This window comes from Trachurus japonicus, chromosome 9 (assembly GCF_045865225.1).
Source record: "Trachurus japonicus isolate A0001 chromosome 9, Traja_1.0".
In the NCBI taxonomy this organism is placed as follows: Eukaryota; Metazoa; Chordata; class Actinopteri; order Carangiformes; family Carangidae; genus Trachurus; species Trachurus japonicus.
Window position 1 is genome coordinate 24,777,383 of NC_140915.1, and position 12,674 is coordinate 24,790,056.

The 12,674-nt window shown below is 39.7% G+C and overlaps 1 protein-coding gene across 2 annotated transcripts; it reads left to right on the forward strand.

The window, feature by feature from the left end:
- LOC146981511 (sodium- and chloride-dependent GABA transporter ine) lies at window positions 1-12,232 on the forward strand. 2 transcript variants are annotated; one of them, XM_085786832.1, is made up of 13 exons: window positions 1-593; window positions 1,296-1,430; window positions 5,334-5,544; window positions 5,918-6,050; window positions 6,398-6,532; window positions 7,085-7,188; window positions 7,611-7,735; window positions 8,875-8,987; window positions 9,602-9,742; window positions 10,262-10,361; window positions 10,550-10,650; window positions 10,776-10,943; window positions 11,932-12,232. In XM_085786832.1, exons 1-13 carry the CDS (start codon window positions 368-370, stop codon window positions 12,031-12,033), a joined length of 1,794 nt encoding a protein of 597 aa, XP_085642958.1. In that variant the 5' UTR covers window positions 1-367; the 3' UTR covers window positions 12,034-12,232. The 2 variants fall into 2 exon arrangements, with proteins under 2 accessions (XP_085642958.1, XP_085642959.1); XM_085786833.1 differs by lacking the exon at window positions 1-593 and adding an exon at window positions 3,381-3,500.
- Window positions 12,233-12,674: the final 442 nt, after the last annotated feature.

Sequence of the window (12,674 nt, forward strand, 5' to 3'; positions counted from 1 at the left end):
AGTTATATCACATCATACTCAGACTGAGTCGGCTGACTGGGTAACAGTCGCGATGGGCTTTGCATGTGCCCGTTGCTTTGTGTCTTAGCCTTTTCCTCGCCGTCTCCTAACATCGGCTTCCAATCGCGTTAAGAAAACAGATGTGCAGGAAGTCTGATGTCTGCTTATTGAGATTACAAATAGGGACCGAGGGGTGATAATTTTCTCTTCAGGATCGATCCAGCAGAGTCGATGCAGATTTGCTCTCAATTGGACCAGGATTTGATCATTTCTCGGATGTGTGATAGCGGCTACAGTGTAACGGAGCAGCCGCTGTTTTGACCGGGTTATCAAAACTGTGGACTCTCATCACTAATTAGGAGGCACCATGGAGGCTGGTGGTGCCGATAAATCAAAGATACCATGTGATGATCAGGCAGGTTTTACTCTGAAATCCTTGGATCTCAAAGCCATCGCCGAGAGGAGCGCGGATGCGGGGGCTCGCAGACCCACATGGAGCGGCCGGCTGGAGTTCATCCTGGCCTCGGTGGGCTACGCGGTGGGACTCGGCAACGTCTGGAGGTTTCCCTACCTCTGCTACAACAGCGGCGGAGGTGAGGCTGTCTGCAGAGTTCAAGGGTGCTGTTTTGTTTGTTTTTAAGATGTGTTCACCCATCAGTCTGCATCAGCTGGATAGAGCCATTGAAGAAGAAATTGTGGGGGGGGGGATGCAGTTTAGTCAAGACATGTATAGAAAGGTTACGTTATTTTGGGTGTGACTGAAACCTGCTAGAGTGGTAGGCTACAACCTGCAACAGTGTTTAACCTCGGGTTAATAGCCTAACTTATCATACACACCTTTTATGAAACCTGACAATATTACCAGTGTAATTACCAGTGTCACGATTTTACTCTGTAACAATGACTCAGCAAAAAAAAAAAAACACAAAAAACTGTCCTACAGTTGTCAGTTGTTGGTTTGTACTTTCTAAATAAAAGACAGGCAATTGAATCTGAAAATTGAATCAGTGGCCACACATCGGGTCTTACTGAAAATAGATAGAAGATAGATCTGGTGTGAATTAAAAGGATTACAAAAGTCTATGATGTGTGCACAAATCCTGGTATTCTCCAAATTAGTTTCTATCAAGAGATGCCATCAGTTATTAGTGATTTACAAAGCATTATTTGACAATTTTTAACCAATTTCGAAGTCATCAGTGAACATTTGGAGGCAGGTGTGTCTTGGGCAATGACAGCAGCATTGCATACATTCTTAAAAGTCTAAATTTTCCATTCTTATCTGTCTTATTTAGGTGCCTTCCTGGTCCCTTATCTCATCATGGTGTTCCTGTGTGGCATTCCTCTGCTTTTCATGGAGTTTGCTATCGGGCAGTACACTCGTTTAGGGCCAGTGCATGCTCTTGCCAAAATTTGTCCGTTGTTAAAAGGTGAGTAACTCTACCAGGGAAGAGGCTATCTGAGGGTGTGTTTTAACATTAACACACATTTTTTCTGTTGGATGAGAAGACATTTACACTTACCAAGTATGTGTATAAAATTATCTGGTTTTTCAGTAAAGTTCAATAGGTTCTCTGGGAATGAGAATTTATCTTTTTTTTCATTGACTCAATTTTTGAGATGAGGAACTGTACTAATTGAAAATCTAATAATGATTTTATACATATTTGGTACCATCCAATGTTGAAAAAATTACTACCTCAAATTAATTATTAACCATCAGTACCAGAAATCCTAGTTGAGCTAGCTCATTAGAGAGGGCTAGCTATCGGATTAGGATGATAAATGGTCTAAACAGTATGGTCCTATCAAATTCTGAATGTTTGACTTCATATGAGGCGGATACATCCCTTTCCATATAATAAAAAGTTAGAGAAAAATAAGACAGTCTGTGATTGTGTACCTACAAATTAAATTTGACAGGCAGTAGCCTAATGACTGGTTGATCAAATGTAGTAGCTAATCAATAAATATCTTCTAATAGTTGGTTCATGTTAGTTGTAAGAAAACATTTGCTGCCCCCACGAATGTTTGGTTAATCAGGCAATGTGGTGTATGTGCTGATGTAAAGAAAGTAGATCCCCCTGTTTTCGAGTCATGAAGGGAATGCGGCCTGGAGAACATGTTAACTAAAAAACAACCTGAGAAGCAGGATTTACAGGTACACAACAACTTGAAGGGAATTGAGGTTGGGGTCCAAGGAACAAGCTAAACTTTTTACATCATCCCCCCCATACTTTGAAGGTTTTTCTCACATTGTGAGTTTTAAAAAACAAAACAAAACTATTTGTCAGGACCTACTGCTTTAATGAAATGAAAACAAAAAATCCTGTACGTCTATCCCATGATCCTCTATCATATGTGTTTGATGTCCAGGTTCAAATGAATATTGAAACTGATCATTATTTAACTCTGGTAAAAGCATGCCCTTCCTGAGTAAGGCTTAGTAAAATTGCCTATTTTCTGTTTGATTAATGAATTGTTTTTACATGTTGATGGATGAGAACTTGTCAAGCAACTTTCACAATTACCATGATCAATGTCTTTTTTTGATTTCCTTATCTATATAATAGTACAATTGTACATTCTCTGGCTCTGAATGTGTTATTAATTGACAAGAAAGAAAATGAATTGGTTTGAACATGAACCAATATTTTTAAATTTTGCACACTTGAATGATAGTAAAATTAAAGGGACAACGAGGAGTTTTGGAAAAGCGAAGCGTTTTCACACTACATTTATGAGCCTCCGCGCGCACCGTAAAAATTCTTTTGACCGGCGCAAGACGGACTCATGTTTTCATTCATCAATAATTAAAGTCAGAGGTTCAAAGAGGTTCACATACCACCGTAGTTCCGACCATAAACGGCGATTCAGCTACGTTATTCTCATGACTCGTTGCGAAACTGAAAGTAAAGAAACGCTGGTCGGCTCGACCAGCATCTCCGCCACCACTAATAGTAACAAAATAACAATAGAGACAGAATGATATATTTATCGAAAATGGGCCCATTAACAAGTGTGGGTAGCGGAGATTCATCCACATTAACGTGAGACTTTTTTATAACCGATTAGAAACTCCTCGTTGTCCCTTTAAATGTGGGTGACTGAAGGTGTGCTCTTACAGTCTACATGATTGGACACGAGTCAAACAAACTCATCTGTACTTTATCATTAACTGTAGAGAATGTTCAAGCTCTCATAAAAAATAAAACAGAGTATAAGCTAGATCAAGCATGTGAATAAACAAGGATGTGTCAGAGAGCACCGACAGTCACTTGGCAGCTCATTGAACAAGAGCCCAGCCATCAACAATCAATAATAATGGGTGTGACTTGAAATTTTCCTGTCTTGTTCTAACTGAAGATTTTTCTCCATAGTTTTCTTATCTCCTTAAAGACAGAGATTATCTACCCGGTCAAAACGTATGGGTCCGTCACTTGATTTATCGCTCATTTCTTCCTGGTTAATGCTCTGTGATAAACAAGGGCCAAAAGCAGGTAGTTTTTCTATATGTTCTTTTTGAATGATTTCCCTGTGCAACCCAAGTGCAGTTTACTGTGATGTACCTGTGATCAGTGGTTCAGATGCCCACTAATCATGCTCGTTTGTGATTCACTGCAATAAGCTTGATTGTAGCATATGAAAGCATCATTTACATTTTCACTGGTTACACTTTCTGAAACTCAGGACCATGTTGATTGTTCAGTTTGTCTCAATGAGGACATCCACTTGACAGGTGAAGCATGAAAGGGTAACAAACAAAGAACTGGAAACAGAGGTGATTCCCTCCATCTTTCGTCCCCTGTGCCTTGTTATTGAGTGCAGCAGACTGATATGTTTTGGCAGTTGGAAATGAGGCATCACTGCACCACGTGGAGTGTGTCTGGTGTACCAGTGGAGCACTCGACCATGTAAGCTAGACACATAGACTGAAAGAGGCAAATAGGCAATAACAAAGGACGGAGTGCCCAACTTATATAGACAGTAGTTCTAGCTGATCCAGGAGCTCAGCAGTGGCTTCCCTTGGCTCTGCCATTATGTTGACACAGAGTTGTTTTTCATCCGCCTCTGCCTCCACTTTACCATATAGTGAGATTGGATCCAGTGGAGCATGGCATTCCAGTCTGTCCACAACAAGTAGAGAAAAGTGTTTTCAGGAAGCAAAGTTTTTATATACCTCTGAAAACAGCTAGTGTTTTGTTCCCTGACTAGAAAACAGACCTCATTTATTCCCACACATCCGAGATAACAAAGAGGGCAAAGAAAACACGACAGGTCAGGCACAGGAACAGAAACCTTTTGGAAAGATGCTCATTTGCTCTCCTGCTGAAAACGAGATGAAAATTTTGTTAGCATTGTCTGCTACGTGCATTTACTTTGCTTTAGCACAGGATCGGAAAACAGGCGAAAACAGCTAGCTTAAGTCCAAGTAAACAGGGAAGTAAATCATTGAGGGGGTTACAGCAAGAGGTTTTATGCTGATTAAATAAACAAGACTATGTTCATTTGTGACTTTTAGGGAGGCAGTTATAGGGCTATTAATCTTCTAATCAATGTGCAAGACAGTAGATGAATGCATTTCTGAAAATGTTGCTCAATGTCATAAAACTCACACACACACACACACACACACACACACACACACACACACACACACACACACACACACACACACACACACACACACACACACACACACACACTTCTTTTATTGTGTCTCAGGTGCGTCATAATGTATTTAAAAGCGTTTAAACCTGTCCTAACTGATGTGCTAGTCTACCTGCTTGGCTTTTTAGCTGAGTCATTGTTCTGACTTCCCAGAGGAGATAACAAAGCAGAAATACACATATGGCAAACGGAGACAGACACACCCAAACCTCCTGAAACTTTACACTAAGCTAAGAGCAACAGGTGTTAAAAAGACTGAATAATTTACATCTGTTGGAGATCTGAGATCTCACCTTTGCCCACATTGGTCAAGAGCCTCTTGTATTCACCGGCCAAGTGACACAGAGGAATTTCTAATCCATGGATCAAGGAATTCCTTTTATCTGTGGCCACTGGCCGGGTTTGCTTGTCTTCATCTTGGCCACCACTGACCACAGGCTCTTCTGTGTTGTCTTTCTTTGCCAAAAGCCTAGATTATTCCAATAATTTGAACCTTTTGCCCAAAGAATTGAGACATCATTGCAAAAATATGGAGTTTGAGAGTGATTTCTTAACAGTTTTAATAAGCCAGCTTTACAATTTCCTCCCCAGAAATAGCATGACTTCTGCAGAGCTGTATCTAAAATGTGTCTTTTCTTCCTTCACTGCGTGTCACTCTGCAGGTGTCGGTTTTGCAACAGTTGTTATCTCCTTTGTGTTCTCCACCTACTACAATGTGCTCATGAGCTGGGCACTTTTCTACCTCTTCAACTCTTTCGGAGCGACACTTCCCTGGAAATCCTGCAACAGCACTTGGAATGTCGTCGAAAACTGCTCCAGCGGTTTCCCTGGCAATGCCACCCACCTGCAGTCTGCCGGCCAACAGTTCTTTGAGTGAGAGGACTTCACTGTGTTTTTAATTGTACTGTATTGATGGATTTACAGCATGTATATCACCCCTCTAGCTGTTTTCTTATCTCTATATCTCAGGTCTTGGAAAATGACATGCTTATTTTATGAGGTATTCCTCAGTCACTTCTGATCTAACATCACCTACAGAGTCAAAGTAGATCCGCTTTGTTTTTGACTGTTAACACCCAATACAATATCCAATTAGGCTTGTTTTTCATCATCAAAATGAAATCATTTAGTCATGGATGTTTAACTCTAAAGAGAAATGTCTCTAAAAGTGTTTTTTGTGTGTGTGTGAAACAGTAATGGGAATCATTGATATTTGTATTTCACTCTTATTTTTCCATTTCTTTAGTCACAGGCTCCTGGAGAAAACCAGTGGCATTGAAGTTGCTGGTGGCCTTCGCTGGGAACTCTTTGGTTATCTCCTCATTGCTTGGGTCGTTGTGTATTTATGCATATTTAAAGGAGTCAAATCCACTGGCAAGGTCAGTATTATGCTGCTTTTCTACAAAATTTGTTTGGGTAATTGAGATTATATTTTTTTTGTGAGATGGTCCTAGGCTCTGATTTCTTTCTTCTCCTTTAATATTTTGTCTCCATGAGATAAAGACAAGGAGCTTTAGAGGTTTCAGGAATATAGTGTGCAATGTTATGTCTGTAGGTCATTGTTTTCTTTGATTGAGATCTAAAAAATAATAGGGTTGTAATCCTGAAAAGTGTTACAATACACCTTTTTGTTGTGCCATGGTCAACAGTAAATGTTATTTTTGTAGTTCTGAGGAAGTAGTGCCATAGCACATGATCACTTCTCGTTTTTCTCTGTGTCACACAGGTTGTGTATTTCACTGCTATATTTCCGTACTTCATCCTGTTTGCCCTGCTCATCAATAATGTGCAGCTCCCTGGAGCTAAACAAGGGATCCTCTTCTTTGTGACACCTGTCTGGAAAAGACTGTTTGAAGTGAAGGTGAGGTTAACGAATGAGTAACAGACAAATGTAGGCTAATCCTTAAGACCTCGGTTACACATCTGTGCCACAAAGTAGAAACAAACCATCACATTTTCAGAAAAAAATAATCCTTATCACATACACAAGTGATTGATAAACTATATCAATTCCATATTTGAGTTGACTGTAACTGAAACAGGAGGTAAATAAATGCAAGTATCAGTCAAACTCAGCAAGAACAGCAAGAGAAAAAAACGTGGATCCAGGCAGGAGGGTCAGAACGTGACAACAAACAGTCAAATTATTCCATGTAAACTTTGGAGATTTGACTGAAGGTTGTAGAGTCAAATTAGTGAAAGTTTCCCTTTGATATTACGTGAGATCCAGAACTGGAATCTGTAATGTGAATGAAAGAAGACTTGGTTGACTTGGGAGGAAAATATTTTGTTCATGTAGGATCCCACAGCACAGGGTTAAAAAAAAGGTTGATAAAGAAAATCTTGTCTTTCAAACCACTTTCAGTGAAACTGCTAAAATGAATCTTCATGCTCTCCTTTGTTCCCATCACAGGTTTGGGTTAATGCGGCGGCCCAGGTGTTTAACTCCCTTGGAATAGCATTTGGCTCCATGATTTCAATGGCGAGTTACAACAACTACAGCAACAACATTCTCAGGTAAAGACCGGAGGTTTGTGTGTCTTAAAACTGGTTGCTTGTATTTATTTATACAGCAAGACAAACACTACGGGCTTCTCTTTTTTAACCATCACACACTTCAAATACAACAGACTGATGGCAATACACCTCTGAACGACACCACCATGCAAATAGAGCAGGTATGACACAAAATTAAATATCAGGCTGTTTTTGTTTAGATCAAGAGGAGAGGTGAAAGGGAGCAGAGGGTGTTTAAACATAGCATCCAGTGTGCACCAATGTAGGCCTCAGCTTCTCCGTTAGACACAGAAAACAATTAAAACAGGAATCCTGGTGATGAAATGGCTGTTTCATATCAAGAATCAATAACTTTGCTTCCTGAGTTTATCAGACAATGGAACAGGACTGTGATGGTTCATTTTAAACTCTTTCTTTCCCAGGGATACGTTGATTGTGACATTTACCAACTGCTTCACAAGTATCCTGGCAGGCTTTGTGATCTTCTCAGCCATTGGCTACATGGCTCATATACATCACCTCCCAGTGGAAAACATTGCCACAGATGGTGAGCATCAAGCCCGAACCACAGCATGACAATAACATAGCTTTGTTTGATTGTAAGCATGTAAATAATGAAACAGATTCATGGACCTCATGTCTGATATTGTACACTGTATCTGCCAGAAGTGGAATGGACTTATAAATAGATACTCAGCTCTAATGTTGAGTCTAGTTGTTTTTATTTTGGATCCTCATGGGAGCTTTTTCCCCTGCCTTTTATGGTGCAACAAAAAAGAAATTTAAAGATGTGCATGTCTAAACTGGGCAACTTCACTTCACTTCTGGACAGAATAGTGGAAAACCTACAATTTCTTAAGGCGACACTCCAGATTTTACACATGGAGTTCACTTGTCACGAGAAGCACCACTCAGCTTATAAAAGCAGTTATATAATGTCTTATATAAAGAGGAGTTTTCCAAAGTATGAAAAAATAATTTTTAACAGAAATTATAGGAAATGCAGGGTTAAGTCTGTCTCTTGTGAATGTCCAACTTTATGAATCATGAATTGCATTCACAAATAGCTGTAACTTGAACACATTTCTGTACTGTGTTTGTACTACGGTGACGTATAACTTGCTTCACCAAAGCTTGCAGATGTCTGGGTCAGTAGGGGAGGGGAGTGGGGCACTTCTTTGAATGAAGTGAACAAAGACATTTTTTTTCTGAAGCGACTCAGTGTTTAAATCCTAAATCAACAGGAGCTTTGTAATTTTGCTGATGCATGTGCTCGGCCTCTGGGTCAATCTAAATCCCGTGAAGTGATCATTACACTGTATCTTTGTCTTGAATCACACTGAATTCTCTGATCCTTTCTTGCTGACAGCTGGAAATCTGTTTGATTTGACTGTGTTGCAGAGACAACATAGAGATTCCTGAATTATTTACAATGAAAAGGTATTATGTGCACCATCCTCCTGCAGTCTTTACACCAAGGGTTATTTATACATTCAACAAATAAGATACAACTTATTAGTCAGTTAGGGTTAGGGTAGAGCTTTAGAGATACTGGTAGGTGGACAGATCCAGACCAGCTGTAAAATCCTCCAGACCTGTAGCTCAGCTATTGGAATCAACACAGTCTGTGTATGTATTTGCATCCCGCTGTGTAAAACAAACAGCTCCTCTGTATCGTCTTTTCAGGTCCTGGTTTAGTGTTTGTCGTGTACCCTGAAGTCCTCTCCACCATGCCCGTCTACCAGCTGTGGGCCCCTCTGTTCTTCTTTATGCTGCTGTGTCTGGGCCTGGACAGTCAGGTAAACATCTCCACATCTCACGTGAGAGTGTGATGAAGGCGGAGGACATCTGTGAAGATGAAGCCAAGCGCTGCTGCTGGAAATTTGAATTTGTTTTTTATTTAGTTTTTTGCCACAAATGTGGGATTTTGCACATTTGTGTGCGCACTGGAAACTGAGGTCAGATAGTTTTTGTTTTCCCATAACTTTAGTTTAGTCAGGAGCTGTGTACACATGGGGAAACAGGCCAAAATGACTTTTTCCATTACTCGACTAATGTAGGCAAAACAATGACAGAGGACTCTCTGCGCATTCAGAGTCAGTGTTCCTCTGTAATTGTTTGTTTTTTGTCTGTGAATTTATTATATAACAGATTATTTAGGAGGTTTATGTGAATCAAACAGAACTGACTGTTCTGCAAGTCTGCATTAGAATTACTGTGGTTATTTCACATTCTCTTTCACTTTCTTTACTAAATATACCGTTTGTATTTGTAGCAAACAATCAGTATATGTTTTAGCCAGTTCTTTGCATAATTGCATCACAAACAGAGATGGAAGAATGTGTAACTTACTCGTTTCACCAAATTACCAGTTCCTCTTATTGACTCTGGATGTGTTTTGTCTTTGCTGCAGTTTGCAACAGTTGAAGTCGCTGTGACCTTCATCAAAGACGAGTTTGGTCCCAAAGTTCTACATTTCCTAAAAAGAGAGGAGTTGCTCGCCCTGGCTGTGTGCCTCGTCTGCTTTGTCCTGGGGATTCCTCACATTACTAAGGTAGGGGAGACCGGCATGGTTGGAACACTTTTTGTCCCAGCTCCTATAACTTGCAGAGGGTTCATGGTAGGGCTCTGAAATTATGACACAAGGTCCCCTCATTTGTCCTCTACAAATAGCAATGCCTTAAACTTCTCAAAGTACGGGTGCATCTCAATAAATTAGAATATCATGGAAAAGTTCATTTATTTCAATAGTTCAATTAAAAAAGTGAAACTAATATCTGATATAGATCCATGGCACACAGACTGAAATATTCCATGTCTTTATTTCGTTTAATTGTAATGATTACGGCTTACATTTAATGAAAAAAAAAAAATAGAATACATCATAATAATTGTAATTTTTCACACAGCCATGCAAATTCACATGCACAATCAGGGTGGTGATGCTACAACCATCCCCGGTTTCACCTACAACAAGAGACAAAAAAAGGCCACTACATGTGGCAACAGTTACAACAGCAGCTGTTGTTATTTCAGTCTTTTCCTTCATCTGTCTCTTCTGCTTTCTGCACAGGGAGGAATCTACGTATTTCAGCTGATGGACCACTACACTGCCGTGGTTTCCCTCGTGTTCTTGGCTTTCTTTGAAGTTGTGGCCGTTTGCTGGATCTTTGGTAAGATCGACAAAACGTTCAAAAGTTCAAACCCACCTATCCTGTTTGCAGGGTAAACACTGTAGACCTTTCTCCCCCAGGACTTTTTTTTGCAGATTAATTATTAAACTGAACACTAAACATGTTTGATTTGTAAAACATAAGGAAATCAGTATGAATGATGTATGGCCATTGTCTTTTTCCATCAGGTGTTCCACGAATCTCCTTAATGGTCAAAAGGATGCTGGGAAACATGCCAAACTTCTACTTTCGTATATGTTGGCTGTTGCTCTGTCCTATGTTGGTGCTGGTAAGCTTTTAACTGTCCCAATACAATATACACTGGTCCTCAATTATTGCCCAGGATTAGTATTAAATAGTATTGCACAAGTACAATGATATTTATAATGAAAGCTGTAACTTTTGTCTTCACAGTGCATTTTGATCTCTAGCCTTATCCAGTACACTCCTGTTAAGTATGGGAAGTACTCTTATCCACTGTGGGCTGAGTGGGGGGGGTGGGGAGTTTCACTGGTGTCTGTAGTGTGGATCCCACTTGGTGCTATTCATGAGATCTACAACAACAAAGGCTCGTTTCTTCAGGTGAGTGCAGCACTAAATATTCAGTTTGCAGAAGAATGCAAGAAGAATGATAACGCTAACATACTCAGCAGGTATGACTTGTTTACCAAGTTCACTATCTTAGTTAAAGGTACAGTATGTAAGAAATCTAAAGCAACTGGCCGTAAAATCCTCTTAATATGTCACAGAGACTCAGGAATAATGTTCATATAACATGATGAACTCACCAACAACAATAGTACAGCCAGAGTATTCGCATTAAAAATCTTTTTTGCAGACTGCAAATCATGTTTATGTTTTGAATTTACGTGTTTACATGTTGCGCCACCTAGCCCTCTCTCCTAGTCACGGCTGCGTCAGTGGCATTTCAGCCTCCGGTCTGGTCCACTGAGCTGCCGCTACGGCTGGGAGAAAAAATGAGATCGCTGTGTTTTGAATTTGACTGTAGTAACCGTTTTTGGCCACATTCTTACATATTGCACCTTTAAGTATGTCAACGTTAACATTGGATTGTATGTCAACGTTTAACACAAGAGCAACTTATGTAATCCATTAGTTTATCATGTGTTAATAATATGTCTAAATTCATGGAAATCCACCTGACAGAGACCACTGAAGTCAATTTGCATCTTCCTCTGGGGACCATGTACAGTATGTTTCATGGCAATCCATCCAGTAACTACTGAGATATTTCAGTATTGACCAAAGTTGTGAACTGATCAACCAACAGACCAATGCAGCTACTGTGCACAAAATATTTGAGAGGAGAGTGTTATGGGCAGAGATAGATCAAGTAAAAGAGAGATTATTTCAATAATTTCACTATAAATAAATAATATTCTTGAATATATTTTTTGCAATCTCAGTTCATTGGGAATACCTGAGCTCGTTTTACTTACTTTATTCTGTCTTAACCTCTCTGTTGGAACATGTGCTTGCCTTGAACATACTGTACCACAGTTTTCTGGTTAGGTTGGTTTTCTGAAACTTTGCCTTCTCTACTCCTCAGAGGCTTAAAACAGCTATGACTCCTACAATAGACCTTGATGCTGAGGATCCTTTGCCGGAAAAACAGAACCTGGACCCGGCATGTGAAGCCTTTCTTACTTGAGTGGCATGACCAAAGATAAAACCACGGCCACATCTGTGCATCTGTACGTATTTGTGATACAGTTCAAATTTTAATGAAGGTGTGTCAGATGTGATGTTTAGAACTGTAGGCCTATTCACAAGTCTATAGTTTTTATCTCATAAAATTAAGATTCCAACTTGTTTGTTCTGCCAAAGAACAAAATCTTCACCGCATCTGTATCTTTATCTCAAGGAAATTTAAATTGAACGTAACTGGACTTGGTTATTTGTCTAGGAAGACGTTTCACCTCTCATCCAAGAGGCTTCATCAGTTCATGTTTGCATCTGACCAGGCTGAGACTGGTCCAGTTGCGTTCAGTTTACATTTCCTTGAGATAACTATGACCTGGACAAATGAGAATATTCACAGGCTAATCTGTATCTTTACTGCACTCAACCCTCCTATTCTCTTCAGTTGACTTCCTCATGAAAATATCCTTGGCACTTTGTAAAAGGTGTATAATTACATTCTGAGAGTATGCATCCCAACCTAGGTTAATCTAATTTAACTTAATTTAATTTAATTTAATTTAATTATGAGTGATCAAGTTCACTCTTTAAGATATGCAGGTGTCCAGGTCCAACCAAAGACTAAAATTTAAATCATTATTGCCCGGGTGG

Coding starts and splice junctions, on each gene's coding strand:
- LOC146981511 (XM_085786832.1), top strand. CDS start 368: ATGGAGGCTGGTGGTGCCGATAAATCAAAGATACCATGTGATGATCAG. Junction 594..1,295: donor CTGCTACAACAGCGGCGGAG/GTGAGGCTGTCT, acceptor TGTCTTATTTAG/GTGCCTTCCTGGTCCCTTAT. Junction 10,362..10,549: donor GGCCGTTTGCTGGATCTTTG/GTAAGATCGACA, acceptor TTTTTCCATCAG/GTGTTCCACGAATCTCCTTA.